The 27,593-nt window shown below is 46.4% G+C and overlaps 7 protein-coding genes, 1 long non-coding RNA gene and 1 pseudogene across 9 annotated transcripts; 2 read left to right on the forward strand and 7 right to left on the reverse strand.

The window, feature by feature from the left end:
- Nucleotides 1–1,931: 1,931 nt before the first annotated feature.
- On the reverse strand, nt 1,932–6,591 carry LOC9642787 (nuclear pore complex protein NUP133). Its single transcript, XM_024676484.1, has 8 exons — nt 6,437–6,591; nt 6,249–6,376; nt 4,461–6,191; nt 3,703–4,400; nt 3,487–3,645; nt 3,098–3,425; nt 2,974–3,041; nt 1,932–2,918 (listed from the first exon to the last, which is right to left on the reverse strand). Exons 1-8 carry the CDS (start codon nt 6,469–6,471, stop codon nt 2,385–2,387), a joined length of 3,681 nt encoding a protein of 1,226 aa, XP_024532252.1. The 5' UTR covers nt 6,472–6,591; the 3' UTR covers nt 1,932–2,384.
- An 872-nt stretch (nt 6,592–7,463) lies between these two features.
- Nucleotides 7,464–8,642, reverse strand: LOC112346797. Its single transcript, XM_024676470.1, has 2 exons — nt 8,480–8,642; nt 7,464–8,426 (listed from the first exon to the last, which is right to left on the reverse strand). The coding sequence occupies exons 1-2, from the start codon at nt 8,566–8,568 to the stop codon at nt 8,168–8,170; spliced, it is 348 nt and encodes a 115-aa protein (XP_024532238.1). The 5' UTR covers nt 8,569–8,642; the 3' UTR covers nt 7,464–8,167.
- A 57-nt stretch (nt 8,643–8,699) lies between these two features.
- On the reverse strand, nt 8,700–9,575 carry LOC9640073 (mRNA cap guanine-N7 methyltransferase 1). Its single transcript, XM_002971569.1, has one exon. The coding sequence runs from the start codon at nt 9,573–9,575 to the stop codon at nt 8,700–8,702; it is 876 nt and encodes a 291-aa protein (XP_002971615.1).
- A 91-nt stretch (nt 9,576–9,666) lies between these two features.
- Nucleotides 9,667–13,401, reverse strand: LOC9640074 (vacuolar protein sorting-associated protein 35B). Of its 2 annotated transcripts, XM_024676497.1 has the most exons (20): nt 13,202–13,401; nt 13,014–13,110; nt 12,810–12,933; nt 12,560–12,745; nt 12,427–12,514; nt 12,214–12,270; nt 12,075–12,164; nt 11,905–12,027; nt 11,713–11,847; nt 11,545–11,661; nt 11,253–11,492; nt 11,137–11,205; nt 10,985–11,074; nt 10,839–10,928; nt 10,710–10,790; nt 10,509–10,658; nt 10,347–10,454; nt 10,198–10,298; nt 10,023–10,136; nt 9,667–9,965 (listed from the first exon to the last, which is right to left on the reverse strand). In XM_024676497.1, exons 1-20 carry the CDS (start codon nt 13,304–13,306, stop codon nt 9,755–9,757), a joined length of 2,376 nt encoding a protein of 791 aa, XP_024532265.1. In that variant the 5' UTR covers nt 13,307–13,401; the 3' UTR covers nt 9,667–9,754. The 2 variants fall into 2 exon arrangements, with proteins under 2 accessions (XP_024532265.1, XP_024532264.1); XM_024676496.1 differs by having other exon boundaries at nt 12,427–12,745.
- Nucleotides 13,402–14,042: 641 nt separating this feature from the next.
- LOC9640075 (serine/threonine-protein kinase prp4) lies at nt 14,043–15,056 on the forward strand. Its single transcript, XM_002971353.1, has one exon. It carries the CDS (start codon nt 14,043–14,045, stop codon nt 15,054–15,056), a length of 1,014 nt encoding a protein of 337 aa, XP_002971399.1.
- Nucleotides 15,057–17,638: 2,582 nt separating this feature from the next.
- Nucleotides 17,639–19,478, reverse strand: LOC112346837. Its single transcript, XM_024676608.1, has 5 exons — nt 19,406–19,478; nt 18,472–19,231; nt 18,210–18,408; nt 17,791–18,154; nt 17,639–17,731 (listed from the first exon to the last, which is right to left on the reverse strand). The coding sequence occupies exons 1-3, from the start codon at nt 19,476–19,478 to the stop codon at nt 18,249–18,251; spliced, it is 993 nt and encodes a 330-aa protein (XP_024532376.1). The 3' UTR covers nt 17,639–17,731; nt 17,791–18,154; nt 18,210–18,248.
- Nucleotides 19,479–19,714: 236 nt separating this feature from the next.
- LOC112346802 lies at nt 19,715–20,108 on the reverse strand. Its single transcript, XR_002992577.1, has 3 exons — nt 20,066–20,108; nt 19,927–20,007; nt 19,715–19,859 (listed from the first exon to the last, which is right to left on the reverse strand). It is a non-coding gene; the product is annotated as an uncharacterized LOC112346802 (long non-coding RNA).
- Nucleotides 20,109–20,217: 109 nt separating this feature from the next.
- LOC9642789 lies at nt 20,218–21,555 on the forward strand (annotated as a pseudogene).
- A 2,531-nt stretch (nt 21,556–24,086) lies between these two features.
- Nucleotides 24,087–27,510, reverse strand: LOC9642790 (kinesin-like protein KIN-14N). The gene is made up of 17 exons (XM_024676478.1): nt 27,371–27,510; nt 27,048–27,317; nt 26,832–26,976; nt 26,664–26,773; nt 26,492–26,611; nt 26,231–26,434; nt 25,970–26,179; nt 25,848–25,922; nt 25,658–25,804; nt 25,485–25,608; nt 25,331–25,440; nt 25,120–25,281; nt 24,860–25,062; nt 24,716–24,797; nt 24,556–24,660; nt 24,400–24,504; nt 24,087–24,347 (listed from the first exon to the last, which is right to left on the reverse strand). Exons 1-17 carry the CDS (start codon nt 27,419–27,421, stop codon nt 24,180–24,182), a joined length of 2,391 nt encoding a protein of 796 aa, XP_024532246.1. The 5' UTR covers nt 27,422–27,510; the 3' UTR covers nt 24,087–24,179.
- Nucleotides 27,511–27,593: the final 83 nt, after the last annotated feature.

Below are 27,593 nucleotides of genomic sequence, written 5' to 3' on the forward strand. Positions count from 1 at the left end.
TTTATATAAAATATGATCAGAGAAACTAGCACTTGAAGTCAAATTAATATCAAGTTTCAAAATATTTTAAAACCATATTTAATTTAGGGGTTTGGTTTCCAACAAGTTACATATATATGTATGTAAATGTATATATATATATATATATATATATATATATATATATATATATATATATATATATATATGAAAATTATTAAACACAATTCCACATTCGCTAGAAAGTGCTTGCAATAAATTAATTATTACCTTTCTAATTAATTAATTTATTGATCTTTGGAGAGAACCACCTAAAATTTGTTTCCAGTTGAAAAATTCTTGTAGAACAATATAAAGTACTTCCAATTAAATATTGAATTCTTATGATAACACCTCCTCCATCAATATCTATTAAATCAGTATCAATATAATTTTGTAGATAAAGATTAGATTCATATAGTTTAAGTGCAAGTCTTTTAATTTGATATAAAATTATATTAATATCTTCCTCAGTAAGTGAATTATTTTTACCCCAATCTATATATCTTACCAAATACATTCCATAATGAATATTTAAATAAAAAGAACAAAACTAAAGACATTAAAAGTGAATTTAAAATAAATATTTGAGTTTTATATATATATATATATATATATATATATATATATATATATATATATATATATATATATAAAATTAACTTTCTTAATCATGACATATATTAATTAGTGCACATAAAATAATCATTTAATAATATTGTAAACTAATGTTATGATATATATGGTAAAAATTAAAAAATAAAACATTCATATTTGTATTACCATATGGCAACTGTATCATCTTGAAGTTTGAAAGAAATTATAAAACATATAATCATGGGATGAGATTTGGATAATTGTTACCGAAAGTATCCAAGCTTGGGTTTAAATGGCATGACTAATGTTTACTCACCCCATTTCTCTGAAAACCATGGGATTGAATATATCAGATGTCCTCTATGTGCTTCTGCCAACGTTTTATTTATAACAATGATATCAAAGATCTAAGAGAGGAAACAGTACCCAATGATCATCAATGTGTTCCTAGCTTCGAGTTTGTCACACAGAATCAAGAACTCAGGGTCTGCATTGCTAATTAATTAAAATTGGAACTTTTACAAAAATCTCTGCATTAACAGCAGCAATCAATGGAAAAACTTGCAGGAATTTGGAATTTCTTTCTTCCTTTCTCCAGTAAACAACATTTTTCAAAACATTCTCAAAAAAGTCTGTGCCACCCCTTGTTTCTTGACCGACAGTATGTTACAATATGTGCAAATGGGGATGTTCAACCAGTAATCTTGATATTATTGCACTTGAAGAGAGAAGCTTATCAAGCTGTTATGGAAATCTATCCTTCTTTGCAATTTGAAGTTAAATCAGGATGGTATGACAAGAAGCCCTGGAAAAATTTAAGCAACTTGGCTTCTCTTGCACAGTTTTCAGCGTTGATGAAGATGAAGATACAAATATATTTGAGCTCAAAACTAAGGGTGGGCCAAATGGGAAGAGGAAATGTGATGAAATTGAAGAAGTATGATTTTGAAAGAGCTTTTTATTTCCGATTCATAATAAAATAAATAAGCTTTTGACGTTTAATTTTGTTTTGTTGATATGTTATGTCCTGCAATAACAAGTTCGTGAGTGAAGGTAAGTTATAACTGCAAAATTGTACCATCATACTACATGCTGAGCCAGGTTGTGTCGTAACAACTGATACCTACACTATTTGTGATCATTCCTGGGACCCTAGCAGTAAGGTTACCAGATTGACTATGATGAAAATCCACACCACCAGCTTGTCACTTAAAGGTCAATGCTCGTTTATAACTCAAAGACAATGAAGCATTTGGTCCCATTCTGAGCTTCTATAGACTCGCGCTGTTGACAATGTTGTGAGAAATTAGTGGATAGGCACGAGATGCTGTGTGATGTTATTAAATAAATGCTTCAACATCTAGACTTAGTCATAGAGAAATTTATCCATTACCAGTTCATCTTCCATTGTATAGCTTGAATGGATTGCGACTGCTTGAAGGAAGGAGGCTTGGGAATGGCAGCTTGATCCAGCTCTAGTCGTGCAACAAGCAAAAACCTGGCCATGATAATGATAATCTCTGCACTGCTCATCACAAGATTGTCTATTCATAAGCAGGAGGGTTTTATCCAGCCATGGAATCTCACAATGTCAATGCAAAGATGAGAGACAGAGAGGTTTGGGCCGACGACGCATGCTTAGGCCTGCTGCGATCCTAGTTGAAAGCTGGTGAGCACGTCGACGCTTGTTGTTTCTCGAGGGAAGTTCGCTTCAAAGTTGTCTCAAAGATGACCAGTGGCATGCATGCACAAGTTCCCCGAGGACATGATCACATTTCCATGCTGTTGTCCTCCTCAGCTACAAGCTCCAGTCCTTTCCCCATCCTCAGCGCCATCACCATGGCTTCCCCTGCTTCCGGAAAGTCCTCGTGCTCCGTCAGCACCTCATTCACCGAGCCTGCACTGCCCGGCTCGGCCCTTCGACTGCTGGCGTCGATCTCTCGAAAAAGTTGCAGCGTCTCCTCGAACGGTGTGCCAACTACAAACGCCGAGCCCCCGTAACAGTACTTTGACGCTGCGTAGAGGGCAGTTGCCTTGAGAGCTTCGTACTGCTGTTGGTCATTCCAGCATTCCTCGTCCGAGAGCTGCCTCATTTTCAGCCAGTCGTCTTGATCAGCGAGCTTCAGCCATGCGGCCTCCAAAAGGCTCTTGTTCCCTCTTCTGAAAACGTCCCCCGACAGCGCGAAAACCTCCAGAGAACGTAGAACCAGTTCCTTGTGGCCACTGTTCAGGCACGCTTCGACGAGCTGCAGCGGTGACAGAACTTCGGTAAAAGTTGCAATCCCCAACTCAGCAGCAGCTTCCTGTCCCAGTGGAAAAGAATTCAAGGAATCGTAAACAAGTTGGTCGTAGACAGACCTGAACAGCTAAAATTCCAAGATCTTCTTCGATCTGAATCGATTTGTCAACAGCTCCACGCTTCCAGCCTGAAAGTACGGACACACATAATCACGTTCGGAAAGCTTGTGACAGTGCTACATACCTGCAAGTGCCGACAGTTTTGCCAGATATAAAAGCTTTCGTCGGGCAGATAGAGTAAAACCGGACGTCGGTTTTTCGTCCCGAATGATCGGGATATTCAAGTCGCTGCTCGAGAGAGCCAAGTGATGGATGGTATCCGACGCAGCAGTGAATCTCTTGAGGAAGAAATCATGGAGCCAGGAAAGAGATTTCTTGTCCCGAAGAAAGGACGCAAGGTCTTCTGCAAACTCTTCTCCCAGACGCAGTAGCTTGGAGTACTGGCCTTTCTTCAGGAACTGCTCAAAAACGTAGTTGCTGAAGCGTCCTTCCTTCAATCCCATGCTCTCATGCTGCACACAATTATAGCACCTCGTACGTCAGGTGATATGAACAGTAAAAGCAGGCACTCACCATAAGTTTGCGCAGACAATCCATGTCATTGAGATCGATGCATATTTCCCAAAGTGTCTGATAGCCTGCATGACGTCGAGCCAAAGCCAAAAGCGACGAATACCGATCTCGCAGCACTTCCAGCCGTTTCTTCTCCCCCGCGTCGGCGCTTTCAGCGTGCTACACACCAAATACGACGTTAGTTAGAGCCATGTATGTCACACAACTGATCTTTACCTGAGAAGCCAGTTCGGATGCTTCTCTTTCATGCTGTTGAAGAGTCAGTAGAAGGCTATCACGTCTGCTCCAGTACTCGAGTTGCAAGCCTCGGTACTCCTCGTCGCGCTCTATCTTGGCCAAAATGGCACCGGCATAGCCTTCAAGAAGAACATCGGCTATATCAGCAAGAGATACCATCAGCTTTTCCTTCGACTGGACGTCAAGCTCTGTCTGGACGTCCATAAGATGGGTCGCCAGTCGCCATAATCCGGAACGCACTGTTGCTTTACAGTACCAGGCCGTCAAGCCCTCTGGCGACGGATACCATGTCTGTTGTGTATCCCTGTACTGAATGCCAGCTCTAACAGCAGAGGAGCAGGCGTCGGCAACCTCGCATAAGCGTTCGGTTTGTGACTTCAGTGACATCTCCTGCCCGATTATAGCTTGACTGTGTTCATCGATGCAGCCGAAAAGCTCTTCTATGTCTGATACCCGCGTAAAAAACACCTCCATCTTTTCCTTGTCCATAAGCATCACATTCTTTCTGCGAGCTTTCTCTCCGACTAGCTGAATTGTATCCCAGAGAGCTCCAGTAATCTCAGCTTCTTCTGCTTCACCACCGCTCTGGCCAGGAGCTCGAGAGTTGTACGTGTCCTTGATCTTTAGCAACGCAGCAAGTTTCTCACCATGCTCCAGAACCGTGTGCAGACTACTCCCTGGTCAAGACGTTGTTCAGCAGCCAAAAACGGAGAGAGAAACTTAATACACGGACTTACTTCGTTGGTGCCGAAGGAACTCATGACATTTAGAAGCTGCGAGAAAATTCAGATACTGTTGATGGCGCTTTTGTTTCTCAGTAAGTTGCGCAGTAATGGCCATCGTGGCTGCACCTCCAGCTCCACCCGAAGCCCAATGCTTGGCTATTGTATCGACAATTGACTTGCTGAAGCGAGCGAAAATATTCATTTCGCCTTCGTCATCGAATGCTCCGGTCTTCTGTAGCTTCTCAAAGACCGCGATCACTTGCCGAGTAGTCAGATAATGTTGAAATAGCTGACCGACTGTTGCCTCTGCTTCTTCATCTTGGAGAAGACGTTGAGTAGAATTCCTTGTCAGGACTTTTCCCACACCATCCGTGCTTTCGACTGCTAATCGTCGCCTCTGCTCCTTGACGGACTCGTCTTTAGCACTGCCTTTCCGCGAGAGGCTCCTTTCCGGAGGCTCAACAGCACCAAGCAGCACAGCTCTTTCAGGAATCCCCCACACTCCTGCTTTCTCAGTCAAAACAAGCCAAGCGCCTTCGTCGCTGTCATCCACCGAAGGTACCACAGAAGCGTCTAAAACTCTGCCGGCATCCCATGCAAGATCGAACTGGTATAGCCGACCAACACCGTGTAAGTAATGAGAGATCGTTGCGGTGCCATCACCTGCAAGAACCATGGCTGAACCGGCAGGCTTTCCACCAACTCGGAGCTGCATCGAATACAGAAACTCCTCCTCCTCTACTCGAGCCTTTGGTAAGATAACTTGTGCTGGAGCTTTCTTCTTGACGCATCTGAACTGCGGGTCACAGCATTCGCCGAATCTCCTACCCGAAGGTAGTGCACACAGAAAAGTGAGCATGAAGTACTGCATGTAACTGGAGCTCGTGACTCGATCCTTGGATAAAGATGCCGCTAGCACGGTCAGGTTCTTTTCCGCAGTAACTTGCAAATCGAGAAGCCACACTTGTTTCTGACTCGTTAGATCCTTCAAAACCTCCGCGTCTTCGGAGATATCGTAAGCCCAGGCCTTTGAGAGCTGACCACCTTTCACTAACTGCACGTCCCAGCACTCGATCCCCCTGGGAGTCAGCAGTAAAAGCTCCTCCCGTGACCACCACACCAGGGAGCGGACTATGCCAGTGTTGTTGAAATCGAAAGGCCCAAAGTTGTCGCTCTTCCCACGAATCTCAGCATTTACAGACCGCCAGGAAATCCCAGACACGGAGCAGTCGAACCTCCATAAGTTCCCCAAGCAGCTGGCAATGGCTACGCATTCCAGATTTCTAAGTCCTGTGGCAATGAGTGACTTCACCGGCTTTGTATCTGCTTGAGGACCATACGACGACGAAGAAGACCTCCGTCCGGGAGCTCCACCATATCTGTCATCTATCTGAAGAAGCTTGTCATCCGGCATAGCCACCACAGGCAAGCTCTCTGTGTCCCTGAAAATATCCGGCCAGTAAACCACCGTCAAGCTCTTCTGACTGCATAGAACGAGGCTAGCTGAAACGCGACCTTTCACGAGACTAGACTCCTTCCCACGATTCACAATCCGGACGAGCCAGCTACTTCCATGTCTGGAATCAATACTCTGACCATCGCCTTCCGTGCAAAGCTGTGGTGGGACGTTGAGAATCTTACACTCTGACGACGCCTGGTTGCGCAAATGGCTCCACACGAAGATCTTGGTCCTGTGGAGCATCCAAGAGAGACCACTTCCGCCATCCATTCCACCTCTCGCCTCTGAAAAGGAAAACAAAAATCGGTCTTTTCTTAGAAAGCACTGATCGATCGACTTGCCTGAGCGATGTGAAGGAGCTGCCTCCGCAACAGCAGCTCTAAGCTGATGAGGAAAATCGCACACAAAGACAGGGTCACAGCCGTCGGCGATGGATTTCTTGTCTCCACTCTTCAAAATGGGAGCCATCCTACGACGAAAGCACACGGCCATTGCCTACATTTCCCGAGAGAGCCTCGAAAATCCATACCTGAAATGCTTGGAGGCAGGAGAAGGCGTCGGCATCGGCGGCGCTTGAGGCGAGCTGGAGGCGGTGGCAGCAGATCCGAGCGCAGGCGCTGGCGAATCCGCGCCATGCCGCTGCGGAGCCTTGCGAGCTCGAGCGCCTCGCGAGGCGGGAGAGAACATCCTGTTAAGCCCTAGAAAAACGCTAGGGTTTAAGCACTTTTGTAGAAATGACTGGGCATATTCCTCAATCTCTCTTGGACAAGGATGATTCACGTGTGGAATCTCCTATACCTAGCCGACGATAATCCATGGCATGGATTTACGAGGCTCTGAAGCTCTTGCGCTTGACGCCAAATAGGACCAAGTTTGGAGCATTTCCACACATGTGCACTCCAACATAAATAATTCCTGATGGTAAACTAATTACGCTAAGCTGTTCCCACGTGAAATGAAAATTTAAAAGAAGACAAGCTGCTTAACTTATCCTCAAAAGGATCACACAATCATCCCACGAGTTGCACGCAGGCAGCTGAGTTGAGCTATATAACACTAAAACTTTGGATCAATGGCAAGCAGTGAATATGGCTGGAGTGCTCAAGGCTAGTGTATATGTGATCCCGTTCATCATAGTTGTGATTGCATTGGTTACTGGGAGTGTGGGAGCTGACACCACCATCACTACGTATGCTGCACCAGGTTGTGATGAGCAAATTGATAAGTATTCTAGTTGTGGTCAGTGCCAGACTCTAGAAGGAGTTCGAAGTTACAAGATTCACTTCGATGGGAATCCCATTCATATTTTCGTACAACCAAATTGTGGAGGTCTACCTGAGCCCATAACTTACGAAGAATGTCAGGACTGGGGGTTTCCATTTCTCAGCTTCTCTATAGCCTGTTCAGAATGAGATGCTGTCTATGCTTTAAATAAATGAGAGGCAAGTCAAGTTGTGTTGACAGAAATTCATGGATGCTGTCCAAACCCACGCACAAGCCATCTGCCCACGGTGGCAGCGTACTGTATTGCAAGTTAGCTGCAAGCGTGTCACAACTTCGCTGCCAAGGTCGAGGTCTCTTTTTGATTCTTTCGAAGATAAAGTCCACTCCCGCTGAGAGGGATCACTCGGCTTTAACTACAATCAAGGACCTGCTGCGAGCGGGACCGGGACGCCTTTCTCGAAGTAGTAGAGGTAACTGGAATGAACTTAGTTTACGAAAGCAGAACAGTATTGCAACGAAGAGAGGCGCTGCTTCAGCATTGGCAATTCTGAGAGCTCGCTTTAAGCGCAGCAGCACCCTGAGAGTTTTGACAGTGTCTTGAGATTCACAGATCTACTGCTGAGAGAAATGCACCTCTTTCCGTCTTGAGTCCCGCCATGCTCATTCCAGAACAAATGCTTGCTCGCATACACAGCACGATATTGATCCGTCTTTCTTAGCAATTTCGCCGAGTACTGCAAGTCCGAGAGTGAGACTGGGTCTGAAAGTACCGGCAAAGCTTACCCCTGCAGCTTTGTGAGTGAGCGTGTCTCTGTTTTCTCAGAAATAGTACTTCTCTGCAGCGTCCAGAAAATAAATATGCCACACACTCACAACGATCTCTTCGTTTCCGGAAAACAGCACAGCTCTTTCAGAGATCCCCCACACTCATGCTTTCCAGAACTCGGAGCTGCATCGAATACAGAAACTCCGCGTCTCCGGAGATAAGCCCAGGCCTTTGAACCACCTTTCACTCACTACTCGATCCCCCTGGGAGTCAGCAGTAAAAGCTCCTCCCGTGACCACCACACCAGGGAGAGATCTTGGTCCTGTGGAGCATCCAGGAGAGACCACCTCCCCCATCCATTCCACCTCTCGCCTCTGAAATAGAAAAGAAAAATAACTGTCTTTGCTTAGAAAGCACTGATCGATCAGCGCTGTGAAGGAGCTGCCTCCGCAACAGCAGCTCTAAGTTGATAAGGGAAATCGCACGTGAAGACAGGTCACAGTCGTCGGCGATGGATTTCTTATTCATCCTGCGACGAAATCACACGGCTACATTTCTCGAGAGAGCCTCGAAAATCCATACCTGATCAAATGCTTGGAGGCAGGAGAAGGCGTCGGCAACGACGGCGCTTGCGAATCCAAGCAGCAGAGGCGCTGGCGAATCCGCGCCATGCCGCTGCGGAGCCTGCAAAGCTCGAGCGCTCCTAAAAATTGGTTTATCTTAGCAAAAACGAAACATTTTTTAAAAAGGGTATAGTGTTGATCTTACAATCTAAGCTCCAGAGTGAGCATAGTAACTTATTTCATCGTTTGAGCTTCTTATTCCTGCTCATATAGGGCAGCTTTTCGAAAGCAAAGACGCAATACAAGGGAAAGACCTCCTTCTCCGCCCCTGTGAGCTCGCCCATCTTCCTGCCCAGCCTGTGCTTCCAAGCAAACTCTTTAAAATTTGCGTGCATGACGAGCTTGAGACCATACTCCCTCGCAAGCTTCTCCCAGGCATCGAAGAACACAAGGTACTCCGGGCAGTCGTTCACCACGCCCTCCAACGCGAAGTTGTACTCGTTGCCAAACACTAGCTCCTCCTTCACGGGTTGCTTCAAGGCGAGCTTGTACACACTGTTGGACAGCTCCGTGTTGCCCGCCACCCTCTTTAGCTTCTCCAAAACCACCCGCGAGTCGACCGTGGTGCCTACGAACAATCCCCCCGGCTTGAGCGACGCCGAGATGTTCTCCAGGGCCGTCCGCGCGGTGGCCTCGTCGCATGCAGCGTAGTGTATCGCAAGTTGGCAGCTGCAAGCGTCGTACGGTCCCTCCGCCGTGACATCTTGGGGCAAACTTGACGAGAAGCAATCGTGCTCCACAAACTTGGCTGCCATGGATCTTAGGGCTCGAGCTCTCTCCTCGGCCTCTTTGATTCGTTCTGGGGAGAAGTCCACTCCCACGTACTTGCGCACTCCCAGCCCCTCCAGCTTGAAGATGTCGCCTCCTCTGCCGCAAGCCAGATCCAAGACCTTGATATTCGAAGCTTTGTGGTCGCCAGCGCCACCGATCAACTCAGACAAGAGACACTGTTTTACCATGTTGTTGAGTTGCCGAAGGCGAATCACGCGACTCTTTCTACGCTCGTCCCTTGTCTCCCTTGCCACACAGTCGTAGTGTTCTTTGATAAACGCCATTAACCTATTCTCTAAGTGATAAACCTTATATACAAAGGGATCATACCTTTCTCGTCTAGTTTTAACGGCTGAGATACATGGCGCGTCACCGTTTTAAGTTAAACTCATTCGCTTAAAAAAATTATGCCGCTTATTTGAAATGTATACACAGCGAGCCTTCTTTTTTTTTTTCCACCGCGCTATATCTGAATGGTACCATACCGCTCTCCAGACGCATCGCTCTTTTGTTTCTGGGACTGTATGTACCTCATCGTGCTTGCGAAGAAAGCATCCACAGCCGCGTCTTTGGATGTTTTCTCGCTTTGAGTCTCCGTCATGATCAACTCCAAGAGTCCCTGGACAAGGCTGCTCGCTACTGCCGGGACGCCTTTCTCGAAGTAGTAGAGGTACCTGAAATGAAATAGTTTAGTGTTTCAAACGAAAGAAACGAAATCTAGCAAAACAGACTTGTTCAGTATCTCAACGAAGAGAGTGACTGGTCCGCTGCTTCCCCTGCTTGCACTGGACACTTGCTGAGCAGCATTGGCGATTCTGAGAGCTCGCTTTAAGCACAGTAGCACCCTGAGTGTTTTGACAGTGTTATGGGATTCACAGAGTTAATCTAGTGCCGAGAGAAACGTACCTCTCCCCGTCTTGAGTCCCACCGTCGTCGTTCCAGAACAAATGCGAGCAAGCATACACAGCACGACATTGATCCGGTTTTCTTAGCAATTTCGCCGAGTACTGCAAAGCGAGAGTGAGATTCGGTCTGAAAGTACGAGCAAAGCTTACCCCTGTAGCTTTGTGAGTGAGCGTGTCTCTGTTTTCTACCCCAAAGACAGTAGTTCTCTGCAATGTCCCGATGATCAGGTGCATTGCCGTGATTTGTGCTTTAGAGTCCTGCACATGAATGTTAAGACGAAGTTCAGAAAATAAATTCGCCGCGACACTCACAGCGATCTCTTCTTCGTAAAGCATAAACGCTTGCGTAAAGAACTCATAGGCAACAGGCTCCAAGTCACAGTCACTGGCAGCCTCCGCGCACTGAAGATATAAACGTAATGCCAGCTCCGGAGCAGGCACTGTTGATAGCGATTCAATCGTCTGAGTGAAAAAGAAATTAAGGTTGTGATAAAATTAGTGCGTCCAAGTTACCTGATGCAGATATTGGAAAACTTTCTTTGGAGAAACCGGGCTTTCGTCCGTTGCATTTCGGAATTGTAATTGTCTCACAAACTTTACCGAGAACACGTTAGAGCCAAATAAACTCTGAACTGTATATACCTTCAATGCCGAGAATACGAGTGAAGGTAGAGTCAAAGAGAGACGCTTTGAACCTCCTTCTGTAAAGTGTTTTGTAGCTGCTTCCAGAATCTGCAAAGGTTTTGAAGTTTGTATTACAGGCAACGACCTTCTCCAAGAATCACTACCTTAAACATTTCTGTGTCATCATCGTTCTTTAGAAGATGTACTAGTTTAGCAACAAGGTTTTGCTCCTCTTGAAAGTCTTCTTCATCAATCTGTTACGAATGAGCATGAAAGTCAGCCACGGATTTTTTTTTTTATAATAAGCTGGACTTGCCTCGTCTAACGCGGGATTCCCTTCACTGTCTTTGATAAGTTCTTTTAAAAGCTCAAAAAGTGCCTCCACCTGGCCTGCATTTTAAAAAACTGCCTGAAAAAAGATTTTATCGTCACCTTATCAACACTCGATATAAGCGTGTTGTTTTTCATAATGAACTGGATAATAGTCACTGCCATACTCTTGTTCGTTTCATAATCCAGGTGGTCCATAACCCGTGGATAATTCGTAAGCTTCAACACAGTGACAACGTCATTGTACTTCTCTAGAGGTGCACTCAACAAGGCCACAATCTGTTTAGTAGCCTTGCTGTCTTTAACCTTCCCCCTTCCTTCAAGCTTCTTAAAGCAGGCACCCTGATCAATAATGATTTGAGCACCTCAGTAATAACCAGACAAAGTTGCTTACCAAAACTTGGTCGACATAGTCCAGACGATCAGCGTGTACTCTCAAAGTAAAGGTTAACAAAGCCACAAAAAGACTAACAGCACCTACAAGCGGCATGTCAGGTTGAGCATCTATAACCTGCAACAACAATAAATCTCCAGAAATTTCTAGAAGCCTGGTCTTACGCACCTTCATGGTAGCAGTACTGAGTTTGCCAAAAGCTTCTACTTGTAAAATCTCCGGTAGGACATCTGGTGTAGAGGCGACATAGTTCGAAAGCCTGTCCATAAGTTGTGCCATTACCGTCTTGACATCAACAGTGGTCTAAGATTGCATACCACAGTTAGTTGTAAAGCAATCATAGTAAAAGAAATAACAAACCTGTAGCTGGGGGCATGCCCCTAGAAGAGATTCTAAAGTTTGCAGGTGAAACTCATCGGGGAACACTTGGATGATACAGTCCATCAAATAGTACTGTGCGATTTCGTCTTTGCAATTAACAACCTGGTGCTCTTTTAGAGTTTATATTTCTCAAGAACATAGAAACATACCTGTTCGAGCACTCTTGGGAGGACCACATCCCTGTACATTGCAAGATCTACACCTTCAAGCTGACTTAGAACGTGAAGATTTTTCCCAACCTGCCAGAGAGGAGGTCTAAGTTCGTCCAGGGCGCTTAGCATAACATACCAAATCTCGCAGCTGTCTCCTCTCCTTTTCTCGCTTTTCCTTCTCCCGAGCGGGTCCCTGCAGAATAGCCTTAAATCATCCTGACCCTCATAACAAAAGCCTGCATACGCAAGACTACGTTCAGGACTCTCAAGCCTTCCTCCGTTCAGGAACACTTCATGAGCTAAGGTGCATGCTCTCTCACATTCTTGACACGAGATGGTGTATACTGACCTGGTGTTGCATCCGGACCCAGAGCTTATTCATTTCCGTGAAATTCTGAAGCACAAACTCCACGGCATCATTGACACTACCTCCTTCCCTGCATTGCGTTGTGAGCTTAGCAACGGCAAACTTAAAAACATACCCTTCGTATTCGGAGCCAACGTCTGGTAGCTTGTCACGACTGACTTGAGCCAAGTAGCTTCTCAGGAACAAACCACGAATGGGATGCTGGACACCACGGCTCATTTCAACCAAATCCTTCAAGACGTCCTTTGCGGGAGCTTCCTTGGATTTTATGTACACCGAGCCTACTGTAATAAGCAGGTACCTGAAAGAAACGAACGACGTCTCAGGAGAATGAAAGAAAGAGTGGAAAAAGAAAAAGAGCATACAGCCTCGGTAAGATGTTGCCAGCGTGCTGAACAAGCTCGTAGAGATCGGCATTCGTGCGGCCTCTTTTCGTCTCGTCCTTGAAGAAGAACTCGAGCTTCCGAAGCTCGTCAAAACTCTTCATATCTGAAGCATTCGATTTGTGAGTATAGTGAGTCGAGCCAAGCAAGGAAAAAAGAAAAACAAAGAGACAGGAAAACACTTACACAGCTCGTAGTACTTCTGTGGAGACAATTTGGAGGTGCGAAGCTCCGATAGCATTTGCGCAGAGTACTTCAAAGCATCTCTCAAGTTGTTGTTATCCTGCGTGAAGTGCGAAAATGCAACCAATGAGGAAGGAAAAAAACCAATGGATCAATGTCCTTTTGCTCCTCCATGCATGCTACAAGCTTACCAGCGCCCGATGCATGAAGAAGGCATTGTGCTGGACCAGAGCCATGGCATCCGCGAGCCATTTGTCCTGCTCTTCAGCTGCAGTGACAGCGTCCGCCGCCGCCATGGCCAGATCCCCCGAGATCTAGCGTCTGGAGAGCGAAGATCTGTACCTCACAAACGAATCATCTGGAGCGAGCCCACGCCACGAAGAACCCTAAAGTACATTCTTAGGGCTTTTCTAGGGCTTGACCTTGTAGTCGTTTAAAATTATTCGTGGTTCCCCCAACCTCTCGCGCCAGGAATGTGAGCCAATAGTAATTGGCTGTTCCGTTTCGATGATCTCGTGTCTGTGACAACGATCACATGAAGGCCTATATACCTCTAAGATTGGCCTCAAGAAACTCGTGACAAAGTTACTCACCTGAGATTGACCTAGGAGCTCCCCCCGAAGAGTAATCAGGTGGATATCTTGCTCACTGTAGTATATAATGTCACTGGGACAGACGGTGCAAAGAAAGTGGAGAAGAAACTACTTGACCAGCACCTCCATAAGTTAGACAGCGCTAAAACCTTCAAAGAATAAACTTGTCCTTAACAAAAAGGAAAATAAGAGGCAAAGCCCTAGGTTTTGGACATGGGCCGAAGAAAGAGGAGCGCAAACTACCAAGACGAGGACGAAGATGCAATGGTGGAAAGAGTTAGAGAGGAAAGCAGGAAGAGGAGACAGGCAATCCTGGAGAAGCATGCACTAGAAGAAGGACAAATAGTAGAACAGCAGATTGTTTCCCTCAACGCCCCAGTTCCTCGTGACACTGCCCAGATCTCCAGTAATTCTTGCAACAAATCATCGAGCTCAAGACATGTTCTCGGAGACGCCACTCACAGAAATCACAAATCCGGAGGCTTCCGTCCAAGGGCTAAGGAACGACAACCCCGACAATTGGCACGATCACGAGTTCTACTACAAGGCCCGAATTGGCGAGACAATCAACTCCAAGTACCAGGTCAAGGCATCCATAGGAAGCGGGATGTTCTCCACGGTTTTCCTAGCCAAGACCCTTTTGCCCGAGTGCGAGCAGGAGATTGCCATCAAGATCCCCCGGAAGAACGATCTCATGCTCCGGTCTGCAAAGTATCGCGAGCATCTGTGCCTGGTGATGGAGTCCCTGGATCTAAACCTCCGGCAGATCACAAACAAGTACGGGCGAAACAGAGGTATCAATCTCAAAACCATCTGTGTCTATGCTCACCAGCTCATGGTTGCCCTCCAGCACTTGGCCCATTGCGGCATCTTTCACTGCGACATCAAGCCTGACAACATCATGGTCACAAAGTCCCGGAGATCGATCAAGCTGTGCGACTTTGGGGTGGCCATGTTTGCGAGGGATCAAACCCCGTCCGCGGAGACCCCATACCTGGTGAGTCCGAGCTACCGGGCACCGGAGATCATCCTCGGAGTGGCTCCCTACAGCCACCAAATCGATATGTGGTCTGCCGGCTGCTGCTTGTATGAGCTCTACACGGGCAAGTTCCTCTTTCCTGTTGCTACTAACAACGGGCTTCTCAAGCAGCAAATGGAGCTCAAGGGGGCGTTTCCAAAGGCGATGTTGAAGAAAGGAGCGTTTACTGGCATGCATTTCAACGAGAACTTTGAGTTCCGGCAGCTAGATCCCGTGACAAAGCTGGAAACTCTGAGAAGTATGGCGTCCTTCAATGTTAAGACAAGTTGTCTTTCAGATCTTACAGGGGAAGATGGAGCGCTGATGTCGAGATTCAAGAACTTGTTAGAGAGGATGCTTACTCTAGATCCCAGTAAGCGAATAACTCCTGATGAAGCTTTGAAGCATCCATTTCTTAAGTCAGTTTGTAAATAATATTTGTTCCAAAGGATGTGATGATCAATCCAAACACTTCTTCACCACAAGGGAATGATTGGCACCACGCCTTCGAAGGCCACCAAGATACAGCACCACGCCTTCAAAGTCAATAGTCAGATTCTCAAGAAACAATTAATATTCATGTTTCAGGCAATTAGTACATTTTGTCTTTATGATCTATATACTTGGTTCTTGCAGAAATTGATCTTGATCTTGATGTTGTTATTATTATTAGCGTTCTTCCCATGCTTGCCCCATTGCTCATTCTCATAATCATCATCCATCTTTGGAAAGACTTCAACATCAATATCCAAAGACAATTGTACCCGAAGTAGACAACACAATCTGAAAAGTGGCAAATACAAAAACGAGAAACACCAAGACAGCCTTCATGATTAATGGCTTAGTTTTAATCGTTCTTGGAGCTTGGAGAGGTCTTATATAAGATCTAGGATGGGTGGTAAATCATAGTTCACTTATTTTAAGGTACTATTTTTCTTGTAACCTTACGACGCCTAATCATGCAGAGATGTTGAAACCTGGAGCGCACATGGGGCGTCAATAGTTTGAAGACGTTTGGGGTTCAGGAGTTTGCTTGGCATTCACTGATCACACGCACGCTGAGAAAATGTTTACTGAAAGGACTAATAAGAAGCTTACCCCGCGGTAACAAGAATTAAAGTAATCTGATAAGTAATTTGCTTACTAATATCCAAACATGCAAAATAAACATCAAAATCAAATAGCTTACGGATATCAAGTTTGCTTTCAACACCTCCCTCATCCTTGGGTAAATGTCCATTTTTCTGGAGGGTGATTACGATGCTGATTTTGCTGTGGTCCATGTATCGCCCCTCTATAGATTTGCAAAGCAAAAGAATTACATGGCAGTACAGTGCTAAAACACAAACCACTTCATCTATCTGGGTTTGTAACACTGGTATAAAAGCGTCCTGCCACTTAAGAAGGGTCCATATATGGTCCGAAGCGAGCGCTCGTCCTCCTGTATGCGTTCCTGGAATTCATACAAAAGTTAGTGAATCTAGCATTTAAAGTAACCACTAGTACCTTGTGGAAATGGTACAAGATGTGTTCTTCGCCGCATTGCGATTGTCCGCACTTGGCGCATTATCATCGGGCTTGAAGCTTCTGGACATGGCGACTCTGGCATTGGCAGCTCCAGCGGTGTATAAGACCCATCCATTGTGAACCAACACCACCATGTTGTTGATCTTGGTGTGCTGGAACACCTCAAATTCCTTCCATGAGTCAATTGACTCACGCAAAGCTCGCATCTCTTTCGGAACTTCATCGTCCATCCTGTGATATCAATTCAACCAAAAGCATATACGTATCTCAAGATTTTGCCACCTTTGGAACGCAGCCTCTAGAGCGGGCTTGATATCCTCCTGCCCAATGTTGGTCCCTAGAGTATCGACGACGTAACGGACAAGGTTGTGAGCTCGCAATTCAAATAGCTGACGCGCTGCATGGAACCAAACATAAGACAAGTCGATCAGGTTGAGAACTCCCTGTACCTGTTGCTCAGCATTCTACACACAAATCCTTCGTATCAGTGAATACTTCATTCTTTCCTATGAATGGCTTCGAGAAGAATAGCTGTTTTCCTGCCAACGTCTAGAGATTGCCAAAGGATATTACTTTACCTGCAGACGACAGTAAGCTCAAACACAACGGTATTCCTTCGTGCTTGGTTGCGTGCTGCTTTGCTGGGGTCGTGTTCCCATCCACGCTATGACGAAAGATCTCTTATGGTTTCATATAAGCCTTAGTGTGTGCCTTGCCGGTACAATTTGGCCATACGCAAATATGCAAACCTGCAAGGAACAGGTAAACAGAGAATGCGAACAAATGGTGTTACCTTAGTTATAGCCATCCAAGGCGCTTTGTTGAACGAGCTGTGAAATCTCAGTAAACACGTCTCTCTGACATACGTCGGGTCCAAAAACTTTTTCGAAAGAAAACGCGTATGTTTGGCCTAAAGAGACAAGCGCAGCTGCACGTAATACAGACAAATAGATTTACCTTGAGCAATTCCCTACTCGCCTGGATAGCGAATCAGCGTCGATGTTTCGTCGTTTTCATCGGGTAAAAGTGGTCTCACTCTACAGAATACACGAATGTTCCCTTTCAGCTCTTGAAATACCACTGTGTGCCTTAGAAGATCAACACAGAAAAGTACCAACCTGAATGGTGTTTTGGAGCTTGCGGCGTAACATCTCTCCCTCCCGGATCTGCTGCTCTGCGTCAGCAAGTTTGCTTACATAAATTCACTGCTCGAAAGACAATGATTTTTCCGCAACCTGATCCATCGGTTTAAGTAGATAGAAACAGCATATTGCTTCGACCGATTGAGTTGTTTTTGGAGGAGTCTGATCTGCTCCGCTTAATTTTCGTAGCTTTCCTGCACACAGGGCTACTATTAAGTACGTAAAAGAATCTTAAACACCTCCACGCTTCTACCTTGCTCGTGAAACGCATAATCTCAGCGGCAGACGTTGAAGTGTTTTTTCCTGATTGCTGCATTTTCAGCTGACAATGCCTGAACCTGATTGTAATAGTTGTCCTTTTCTTCTGAGACGCGAAGGAGCTCCGCCCGCAAAAGAGAAAGTTCGTCATTTATTGACTTCATCTTCAGCTTGCAAAGCATCCTGCAACAAGCACGTCGAACATAAATCTTTAACAAACTGCATAATTTTCATGCAAGCACCTTCCCTTTCTGCGTCTTCCTTTCTTCGGCAGCCAAAGCCGCGTCACTTTGTAGTTTACTGTTATAAAGCTGACAAACTCGTGTTATTGAGAAGCTGCGCTCTCGTAGAATCTCTGGCGGTCCAAGGAGGTTCGATTGACTCTGTTCTGGCTAATATCATGTTCTATAACTCGGGAGCTTTTCACTCGCTCACGCGAAGGATGTGAAGGTGCTGAAAGTAGCACGCACGAAGGATTGACCAACTTCAGAAAGAAATCGCCAGTGTAATCACCAGGTGAGAGATATTCCTTTTTCCTTGGTTGTTTGCTGAATAACGGAACAAGGCAGGATATAAACAGGCGATTGCAGTAGGTGTGCCCAGCTTCTGGAAATAGACTGAAGCATTATAAACGACAGAGAGTTGTCGATGAGAAAAGTACCTGGGCAGAGCCGCGAGAGGACTGGCAAGGAAAGTCTTCTTAATAGTATAGTGTCGAGTGTTCGTTTTGCATCGACCAAGTTGCTTTCGTTGTCACAGCGTCGAGATCGTCGAACGAAGCATCTAGATAACTGCTTGAGTAAGCTGCTAAGGTGCCTGGCTCGCACAGCATTTCATGGTCAGCGTCATCGCCTCCGGAACTTAACGTTTAAATGTCAAGTGAAAGTTAAAAAAAAGGGCACGACCTTTAATGGAAGAGTTACCTCGAGACATTCTCCGCAAGATTTTCTCGTCCGCTTCCTTTGGGACACAGGCGAAACTCTCCGGAGTATCCAGGCGAATCCGGTCGCTCCTCCGCAGCTCGAGCTTCAAGCCCAAGAATCGCTGTGAAACCTGGATGCAAGTGCACGGCCCAAGCTTCCAGTGTGTCTTCGCGTTTGATCCGGTACTGCGTTCCTGGTACAAGCTGGAAATGGTCGCCGGAGACGAAGAAAAAGAAGGACCGGAGGCGTCGGAAGCGGCCACTGTCTCCATCGCTCTTCCCGGGTGCTGTCTCAAGGACCAGGACAACTTCTTGTGGCTCCGCCCAAATCGGTTCGCAGTGCTCTACTCTCCGACCTCCGGCTGCCTGGCCGGACTCTTCCCGGCTATCCCGAACAGCATCTCCTACCGTGGCAAGGATCCGGGACCCGGAGTGTTCGTCGCGGTTGCTACCTCGCAGGAGTCGGAAGAATGCATGGGCACGAGCGATGACAAGGCGGGAAGGAGGCTGAGCGGCATTCTGGAGATCCGCAATGGCTGCGATCGGCCTTCGTGGACTGCAATCGGCGACGGAAACACACCAGGCGGCGGCCCTGTGCTTGACGATCCGGAGGTCTTCACCAGCGCGATCGGCCCCAGCGCTTTCTATTTCTCTTGCTTTGAAGACGCTGGCGATACCATCTATGCCTTGGACGCCAACACCTTGGAGTGGAGCACAACACCGATGCCTTCTCCGAGCATGTCTTCGTCTCGCATGGTCCGCTCATCGCTTCCTTCTCATCCGGCTCTCTCGTGGCTGCCACAACATGCGAGGATGAGTTCGTTCTTGAGAAAGGCAAGCCAGGACCAGAAACCCACGTCGTCATATACACGCTCGACCTGGAGAAGTCTAAGTGGATCCGGCTTTGCCAAATGCCACCAGACATGGAGAAGTACCTGAGCAGCAGTCACATTGGGATTCGAGCAGGAATCGGGGTCCTTTTTCTCTACTCCTTGACTGCTGATTCATTTCGAAGTGTCACGTACGATCAAGAGAGTGAGAACTTCGAAATCGTCCCGGAGAACCAAGAACTCAACGCCTGCATCAAGGAGTCCTCGAGGTAAGTTCTCACCATACCACAGACAGTGTGTAAAAACACTCACCATATTATTTTGCAGACTTTCAAAGCAAAGATCCTGTCTGGGCGACAAGAGAACTCGCGAGGATTTAGCCGCTTTGGAGGCGGCGAGTCCCAAGACGTTAAAAACTCTGGGAGGTAATTCTTTCTTCTGAAAAATAAACTCGTACCTCGAATCGGTATTGGACTTCCCAGGATATATGTAAGAGGCTCATAAAAACGAAAATAAGTTTAAAGCAAGAACACCTCGAGCAGTATGCCCAGCCTGAAATCTAGTAGCACAAGCGCAAGAGAGAGATTTCTTTCACCCCAGTAGCGATACCACCACATGAAATTTACCTCAAGCTCCTTGTTCCAGATCCGGGACAGCACGGAATCCCCCCCAATCGACCAAGCACGAGAAAGATATTATGGCGCCTCCTAGAAAGACGCAAGATCCGTGGCAATCCAGCTTTACAGCGAAGAAGCGCGATCATACCATAGCTCGAGAATTTGGGGGCGCACAATCGCCATGCGCTCGCCATAGCCCTAGACATGGCCCCAAATTTTCCCGCTTAAATTTCAAAGTCGGAGGATCATTCCCAAGTATAAATTTGTCCTTTACAAATAGGGTTGGCAAAACCCTTTGACATGGGTCGGAAAAGAAGGAGCGAAGACTGCCAGATAAGTGTAATAGAGGACGAAGATGCAATGGTGGAAAGAGTTAGAGAGGAAAGCAGGAAAAGGAGACAGGCAATCCTGGAGAAGCATGCACTAGAAGAAGGACAAATAGTGGAACAGCAGATTGTTTCCCTCAACACCTCAGTTCCTCGTGACACTGCCCAGATCTCCAGTAATTCTTGCGACAAATCACCTCCAGCTCAAGACATGTTCTCGGAGACGCCACTCACAGAAATCACAAATCCGGAGGCTTCCGTCCAAGGGCTAAGGAACGACAACCCTGACAATTGGCACGATCAAGAGTTCTACTACAAGGCCCGGGTTGGCGAGACAATCAACTCCAAGTACCAGGTGAAGGCATCCATAGGAAGCGGAATGTTCTCCACGGTTTTCCTAGCCAAGACCCTTTTGCCCGAGTGCGAGCAGGAGGTTGCCATCAAGATCCCCCGGAAGAACGATCTCATGCTCCGGTCTGCAAAGTCGGAGCTCCAGATCCTCAAAAAGGTGGCGGAGCCGGAGGCCACGAACAAAGACAACCACTGCGTGAAGCTCCTCGACAGCTTTGTGTATCGCGAGCATCTGTGCCTGGTGATGGAGTCCCTGGATCTAAACCTCCGGCAGATCACAAACAAGTACGGGCGAAACAGAGGTATCAATCTCAAAACCATCTGTGTCTATGCTCACCAGCTCATGGTTGCCCTCCAGCACTTGGCCCATTGCGGCATCTTGCACTGCGACATCAAGCCTGACAACATCATGGTCACAAAGTCCCGGAGATCGATCAAGCTGTGCGACTTTGGGGTGGCCATGTTTGCGAGGGATCAAACCCTGTCCGCAGAGACCCCATACCTGGTGAGTCCGAGCTACCGGGCTCCGGAGATCATCCTCGGGGTGGCTCCCTACAGCCACCCAATCGATATGTGGTCTGCCGGCTGCTGCTTGTATGAGCTCTACACGGGCAAGTTCCTCTTTCCTGTTGCTACTAACAACGGGCTTCTCAAGCAGCAAATGGAGCTCAAGGGGGCGTTTCCAAAGGCGATGTTGAAGAAAGGAGCGTTTACTGGCATGCATTTCAACGAGAACTTTGAGTTCCGGCAGCTAGATCCCGTGACAAAGCTGGAAACTCTGAGAAGTATGGCGTCCTTCAATGTAAAGACAAGTTGTATTTCAGATCTTACAGGGGAAGATGGAGTGCTGATGGCGAGATTCAAGAACTTGTTAGAGAGGATGCTTATGCTGGATCCCAGTAAGCGAATAACTCCTGATGAAACTTTGAAGCATCCATTTCTTAAGTCAGTTTGTAAATAATATTTGTTCCGAAGGTTCAATTCAAACACTTCTTCGCCACAAGGGAATGATTGGCTCCTGCTGCCGATACGGCACCACGCCTTCAAAGTCAATAGTCTCTTTGGAAAGACCTCAACATCAATATCATCCGCATCCAAAGGCAATGTACCCGAAGTAGACAACACAATCTGCAAAGTGGCAAATACCAAAACGAGAAACACCAAATCAGCCTTCATGATCAATGAGTTAATTGTAATCGTGCTTGGAGCTTGAAGAGGTCTTATGTAAGATCTAGGATGCATGCAGCCATGCAATCGGTGGTAAATCATAGTTCACAGGCACTTGATTTAAATTACTGGCATACATAGACTATCTTTCTTGTAACTTTACAAAGCCTAATCATGCAGAGATGGGAGATGTTGAAACCTGGAGCGCATCCTCTCCACAGGGCGTCTGTATAATCCCAAACGAGTAATAGTTTGAAGACGTTTGGGGTTCAGGAGTTTGCTTGCCATTCACTGATCACACAGAATGCACACGCACGTTGCCAAAGTGTTTGCTGAAAGAACTCCCACGGTAACAAGAAGCGCAGGAAATCATTGATGATCTGAGGTTCAGTCCCTTCGTCGAATGAATCTGTCGTCAAAGAACGTAAGAATTAAAGAATCTGATAAGTAATTTGCTTACTAATATCCGCACTCATCAACCTCTTGTATGCAAAAGTTTTCACATTAATGTTGTATAACATTACTGATGTCAAGTTTGTTTTCAACACCTCAGGCAGCCTTGAGTAAATGCGCATTCTTCCAGAGAGTGATTACGATGATGATTTTGGTGTGGTCCATGTATCGCCTTCCAAGCCTCCACCAGATCCTGATAGAAACCAAAAGAATTACATTGGTAAAACACAAACCACTTCATCTATCCGGGTTTGTAACACTGGTATAAAAGCGTCGTTCCAGTGGAGGATGGTCCATATATGGTCTGAACCACGCTACATACGTATCGTCCTCCTGTATGCGTTCCTGGAATTCATACAATAGTTAGTGAATCTGGCATTTCGTTAATTTGAAGTAAACACTAGTACCTTGTGGAAATGGTACCAGATGTGTTCTTCGCTTCAGGAACTGTGTGATGTAGCATTGAGATTTTCATGTGTGTCTGAACGGGCTTGAAGCTTCTGGACATGACGACCCTGGTCTTAGCAACCCCAGCGGTGTAGACCCATCCGTTGTGAACCACTACCACCATGCTGTTGATCTTGGTGTGTTGGAACACCTCGAACTCCTTCTGAGTCAATTGGTCAACACAAAGCTCATTTCTTTTCCTGAACTTCACTGTCCATCCTATGATATTAATCACCCTGTGAACGCTAGAAACATATGATGAAGAAAGGTGGGAGTGGTTCATCGAGCAAAGCACGTGAAGGCAAGGAGGCGATGGTGGCATGTGGCAACCGTGTGGTGGCAGGCAAGGAGGCGATGAACCCTTTGGTGCCAGGCAAGAAGAACGGCAAGGCAATGGTTCCAGGATTGGGCAAAAAAACCGAGTAGGTGATTGTTGGCAACAATTTGGGTGTGCTCACTCAATTTGATGATAACTCTTTTTTGTCCTAGGCATATAGAAATGACACTTTTGCCTACAAGATGGGTGTCTTGGGGTGGGAAAAGTTGTATCGAAAATTTCAGTATGTGGAGAAAATTTATGTTACTTGGGAAGAGAGTGGATTAACAACTAGAGTGAAGGCATAGATTTTCTCCAGGTACTGAAATTCTTGATACAGCTTCTCTTACCCCAAGATGCCCATTTTGTAAGCAAAGGCAATATTGTTGTATGCTTGGGACAAAGAAGAGTCATCATTAAATCGAGTGAGCACACCTGAATTATTACTAACCGCCTATTTAGTCTTCTTGCCTAACCCCAAAACCATCGCCTTGCCGTTCTTCTTGCATAACGCCACTTTTTGCTTGACGCTAGAGGGCTCATCGCCTCCTTACTTGCCGCCACATAGCTGCTACGCACCACCATTGCCTCCTTGCTTGCATGCGCTTTGCTTGATGACCCCCACCTCTCTTCATTGTACCCTAGTTAGCCCTAGTTTTTCACACGAAGAAGCTCTAAAAAGAAGAGGAGCTAGTATCCTATGTGGCAGCCACGTCATCAAAGCCCTCCTACACAACAGGTATATCCAAATGGCTGGGATGCGCTATTGATCAACAGTGCCAAATTCGGAATATTTGACAGATATTCTTGCACTTCAGCAGATCTGTGACGATCGCCACCTCCATGCCACTGCCTCAACCTTCTTTCTCATCAGTGCTCCATCCAAGAAAACAAAGAAGAAGGGATTGATTGACATCCCAATGATGTTTTATAAGAAGAAGGCGTGCAGCCATGCCAGGATGCTGGGCCAGGACTTTGGGATGGAGGCTGGGGGATACCATTTGGCATGCCTGGTTGACCTGCTGGGAGGATCTCGGTAAAGGGGCTGCCCCCCTCGTCTCTGCGTGAGCCTTGATGCCGGGCTTGTACTCCATCTGAAAAAATCCAAGTAAAAGGTGGCAAAGGGTTCCATATCTTGTTTGGTTCCACATAAATTTTTCTTCTTGTCAATGCAAAACTTTGACAACAAAATACCAAAAGCTTTAACAGCTAATTTGAGGCCTGCTGCTCGTGCACCTCCTGGGAACTCCAATCTCGCATGCATTCACCTTGGCTGCAAACCGCAGCGAGCACAGCGACTCATGGAGTGATTTGGAGTCGGGGGAGATATTCACGAACATCAGCGTCTTCGAGTCGCCACCAAGGCAAGGCTGCGTTTTGATCACACAGTAAGCACTTGCACAAATGTATGCAAGAATTTACCTGGAGAAGATAAGTCAGCTTTGAGTTTCTATATGGGATGTGAGGGTCTTTGTTTGCAATCGCAAGGATCACGTCTCCGAGGCTAGACAAGCTCTTGTTTATGGCCTGCGCAGATTTGCTCTTGTTAGAGTGATACTCGCAAACTTGGATTAGCACCTGTGTTTCCTTCAGGCGTTCGCCGGTGGAGCCGCTTTTCGAGAGGCGCTCGCTTCCAGCCAAGTCGATCAGGTTGAGAACTCCCTGTACCTGTTGCTCAGTATTCTACACACACACAAAGAAAGAAATCATTCTTCGTATCAGTGAAAGCAATGACTACCTCATTCGATCCTATGATCCGCAGCGTGAATACACAATGGCTTCGAGAGGACCTGTCGTTCATAGCTGTTTTCCCCACAGTCCTGCCAAAGATACAGTTCGGTCAGCCTGCTAACGAGAGATTGCCAAACCAAATTTCTTTTACCTGCTTTGTGCAGCTTGCCTCAAAAGGGATGACACCTCTTCCCAGCTGTTAACTTCCACGACAGTAAGCTCGGTCACAACGGTATTCCCAGTTGGCTCGTGCTTTATTGCGTGCTGCTTTGCTGGGGTCGTGTCCCCACCCACGCTTTTTAACGGCGCAAGAAGATCTCTTATGGTTTCATTATAAATCTCAAGAAGTGAAGCCTGGAAAAAGAACGAATAAATCGCTCCACTACGGAAAGAAACAAACTTTGTGCTGACCTGCATTTTGAAGCTCCATCCTTGCGAACGAAGTGCTTGGCTGCACTGAAAGATCTGCTCTAAGGACCTGGGAATCACACCCTTCTGGTCCATGTCATCTGGCTGTCCAATCATAGTGTGTGTCTTGCCCGATCCAGTTTGGCCATACGCAAATATGCAAACCTACAAGGACAAGGTAAACAGAGAATGCCAACAAAAGAAAAGGTGTTACCTTATAGCCATCCAAGGCGCTTTGAACGAGCTGTGAAATCTCAGTAAACACGTCTCTCTGAGAAACGTCGGGTCCAAAAGTTTTGTCAAAAGAAAACGAGTATGTTTGGCCTAAAGAAACAGATAAGCAGCTGCATGTATACAGATAAATTTACCTTGAGCCTGGTGTAGCTCAATTCCCTCCTCGCCTGGATAGCTGATCAGCGTCGATGATTCGTCGTTTTCATCGGGTAAAAGTGGTCTTACTCTACAGAATACACGAATGTTCCCCTTCAGCTCCTGTAACATCACTGTTTGCCTTAGGTGATAAAAACAGAAAAGCGCGAACCTGGATGGTGTTATGAAGCTTGCGCCGCAACAACTCTCCCTCACGGAGCTGCTGCTCTGAGTCAGCAAGTTTGTTCTCAAGGGCTTCAATTTTTGACATATATTCACTGCTCCCAATCCTCTCGAAAGACAATGATTTTTCCGCGACCTGATCCATCAGCTTAAGTAGATAGAAGCAGCATACATTTTACCTCTAGCATCTCCTTCGACCTGTTGAGTTGTTTTTGAAGGAGTCTGATCTGCTCCGCTTGCTTGTCGTAGCTTTCCTGAACAAAGGGTTACTATGAAGTACGTAAAAGAACGTCTTAAATACCTCCAACGCTTCTGCCTTGCTCGTGAAGCGCATAATCTCAGCGGCAGATGTTGAAGTTTTTTCCCTGATTGCTGCATTTTCAGCTGACAATGCCTGAACCTGATGGTAATAGTTGTCCCTTTCTTCTGAAACACGAAGGAGCTCCGCCCGCAAAAGAGAAAGTTCGTCATTTATTGACTTCATCTTGGCCGTTTCAGCTTGCAAAGCATCCTGCAACAAGCACGTTGAACGCAAAATCTTTAACAATCTTAAGGGACCTACCTTTGCTGTTTCGAGTTGAGTTTGTAAACCAGCATAATTTCCACGCAACGCGCCTAAGGTTTCCACAATAGCTGCCTTCTCTTTCTGCGTCTTAGCGTTTTCTTCGGTAGCCAAAGCCGCGTCACTTTGTAGTTTACTGTTATAAAGCTGCAAACTCGTGTTATACTCCTGCAATCGCCTGTTCACGTCCTGCGCTGTTCCGAGCTGAAAGAACAGAGATTGCTATTTAGCAACAACCAAGGAGTAAGAAATATCTCTAACCTGATGATTACACTGGGCGACTTCTTTTTGAAGTTTGTCAATCTCTTCATTCAACTTCGTGCGTTCTTCTGAAGCTACTTCCAGCGCCTCCACATCCTTTGCGTGAGCCAGTGAAAGTTCCTGAGTTATTGAACATGATGTTAGCCAGAAATCAGCGTGAATTGATTCCAACCTGCTTCTCGGCTTCTAGCTTCTGAAACTGTCCTACAAGTCTATCATATTGTTGCCGAGCCTCTACGAGTTTAGCCTCCAATTCACCATACTTAGCGGACATCTTTTGCTCTGTTAAAAAGAAAACATCTCAACTTGCTTGCTCTGGAACACAACATAAGAGACTTACCTGATTCTTCGTGCCGTTGCTTCTCCTCCTTGATCTGATTCTGGGCCTGTTCCTGCTGCATTACATAGACACTCTCTACTTGTAAAAACTGGCGAATGCACGTCCTTAGATTTTTTATGTACTCCATCATTTTCTCGTTCCTTCCCTGACGATCACACGGCAGAAAATAGGTGTGACACCACGAAAGCGAAGAAAAAAGAGAAGAAAAAAACGTACCTTGAGGTCGAACTTAGATTTCCCAGCCATTTTCGTATTAAGCAAAGCCTCCACTTCGTCACTGGCCATACGAGCCACTCCTTCCCATTCCACTTGGCCCGAGCTGACAGTCGATGGCACTGCTGGAACGCTGCTTGCCTGAATGGAAGCGATGGACTCTCTGGGTACATTGAGGGCCGATAGGGTTTCTCGCGGAGCTCTAGCTGCTGGCTCCCTTGAAATTCCGAGCTTGCGCTTCTTCCCAGCCGGCACATCCGGCTCATTCTCCTTCTGCAGCACAGCGCCACGATCAGGGAACACGAGAAATTCAAATCGACACATACATTTGACGAATCCCGCTCGCGCAGCCTCGCCGATGGAATCGCCGCCTTCATTCCTCCAATCTTTCAGCTCCCCGCCTCGAGATCAAGATGAAGAGCTCATGGGGAGCGAAGAACACTCGCCTCCTGCTAGGGCGAGAATATTCTTTGAACGATACCCTGGTTTTCAAAATTCCAGCGGGAAGGTTGCCGTTGTATGATGGACGGCCAGGAGTTTTTCAATCAA

Source organism: Selaginella moellendorffii, unplaced genomic scaffold (genome assembly GCF_000143415.4).
Source record: "Selaginella moellendorffii unplaced genomic scaffold, v1.0 SELMOscaffold_17, whole genome shotgun sequence".
NCBI classification, from domain to species: Eukaryota; Viridiplantae; Streptophyta; class Lycopodiopsida; order Selaginellales; family Selaginellaceae; genus Selaginella; species Selaginella moellendorffii.

Coding starts and splice junctions, on each gene's coding strand:
- LOC9642787 (XM_024676484.1), bottom strand. CDS start 6,471: ATGCCGACGCCTTCTCCTGCCTCCAAGCATTTCAG. Junction 6,192..6,248: donor AGCTCCTTCACATCGCTCAG/GCAAGTCGATCG, acceptor TTTCCTTTTCAG/AGGCGAGAGGTGGAATGGAT. Junction 4,401..4,460: donor GTTCCTTCGGCACCAACGAA/GTAAGTCCGTGT, acceptor CGTCTTGACCAG/GGAGTAGTCTGCACACGGTT.
- LOC112346797 (XM_024676470.1), bottom strand. CDS start 8,568: ATGGCGCGGATTCGCCAGCGCCTCTGCTGCTTGGATTCGCAAGCGCCG. Junction 8,427..8,479: donor GCCTCCAAGCATTTGATCAG/GTATGGATTTTC, acceptor ATTTCGTCGCAG/GATGAATAAGAAATCCATCG.
- LOC9640073 (XM_002971569.1), bottom strand. CDS start 9,575: ATGGCGTTTATCAAAGAACACTACGACTGTGTGGCAAGGGAGACAAGG.
- LOC9640074 (XM_024676496.1), bottom strand. CDS start 13,306: ATGGCGGCGGCGGACGCTGTCACTGCAGCTGAAGAGCAGGACAAATGG. Junction 13,111..13,201: donor TCTTCATGCATCGGGCGCTG/GTAAGCTTGTAG, acceptor CACTTCACGCAG/GATAACAACAACTTGAGAGA. Junction 10,299..10,346: donor TCACTCACAAAGCTACAGGG/GTAAGCTTTGCT, acceptor CTCGCTTTGCAG/TACTCGGCGAAATTGCTAAG.
- LOC9640075 (XM_002971353.1), top strand. CDS start 14,043: ATGTTCTCGGAGACGCCACTCACAGAAATCACAAATCCGGAGGCTTCC.
- LOC112346837 (XM_024676608.1), bottom strand. CDS start 19,478: ATGAATCAGCAGTCAAGGAGTAGAGAAAAAGGACCCCGATTCCTGCTC. Junction 19,232..19,405: donor CCAATGTGACTGCTGCTCAG/GTACTTCTCCAT, acceptor GGAAGCGATGAG/CGGACCATGCGAGACGAAGA. Junction 18,409..18,471: donor CTTGCGGAGAATGTCTCGAG/GTAACTCTTCCA, acceptor TTAAACGTTAAG/TTCCGGAGGCGATGACGCTG.
- LOC9642790 (XM_024676478.1), bottom strand. CDS start 27,421: ATGAAGGCGGCGATTCCATCGGCGAGGCTGCGCGAGCGGGATTCGTCA. Junction 26,180..26,230: donor CTCAACTCGAAACAGCAAAG/GTAGGTCCCTTA, acceptor TGCTTGTTGCAG/GATGCTTTGCAAGCTGAAAC. Junction 25,063..25,119: donor GATGGAGCTTCAAAATGCAG/GTCAGCACAAAG, acceptor TTCTTTTTCCAG/GCTTCACTTCTTGAGATTTA.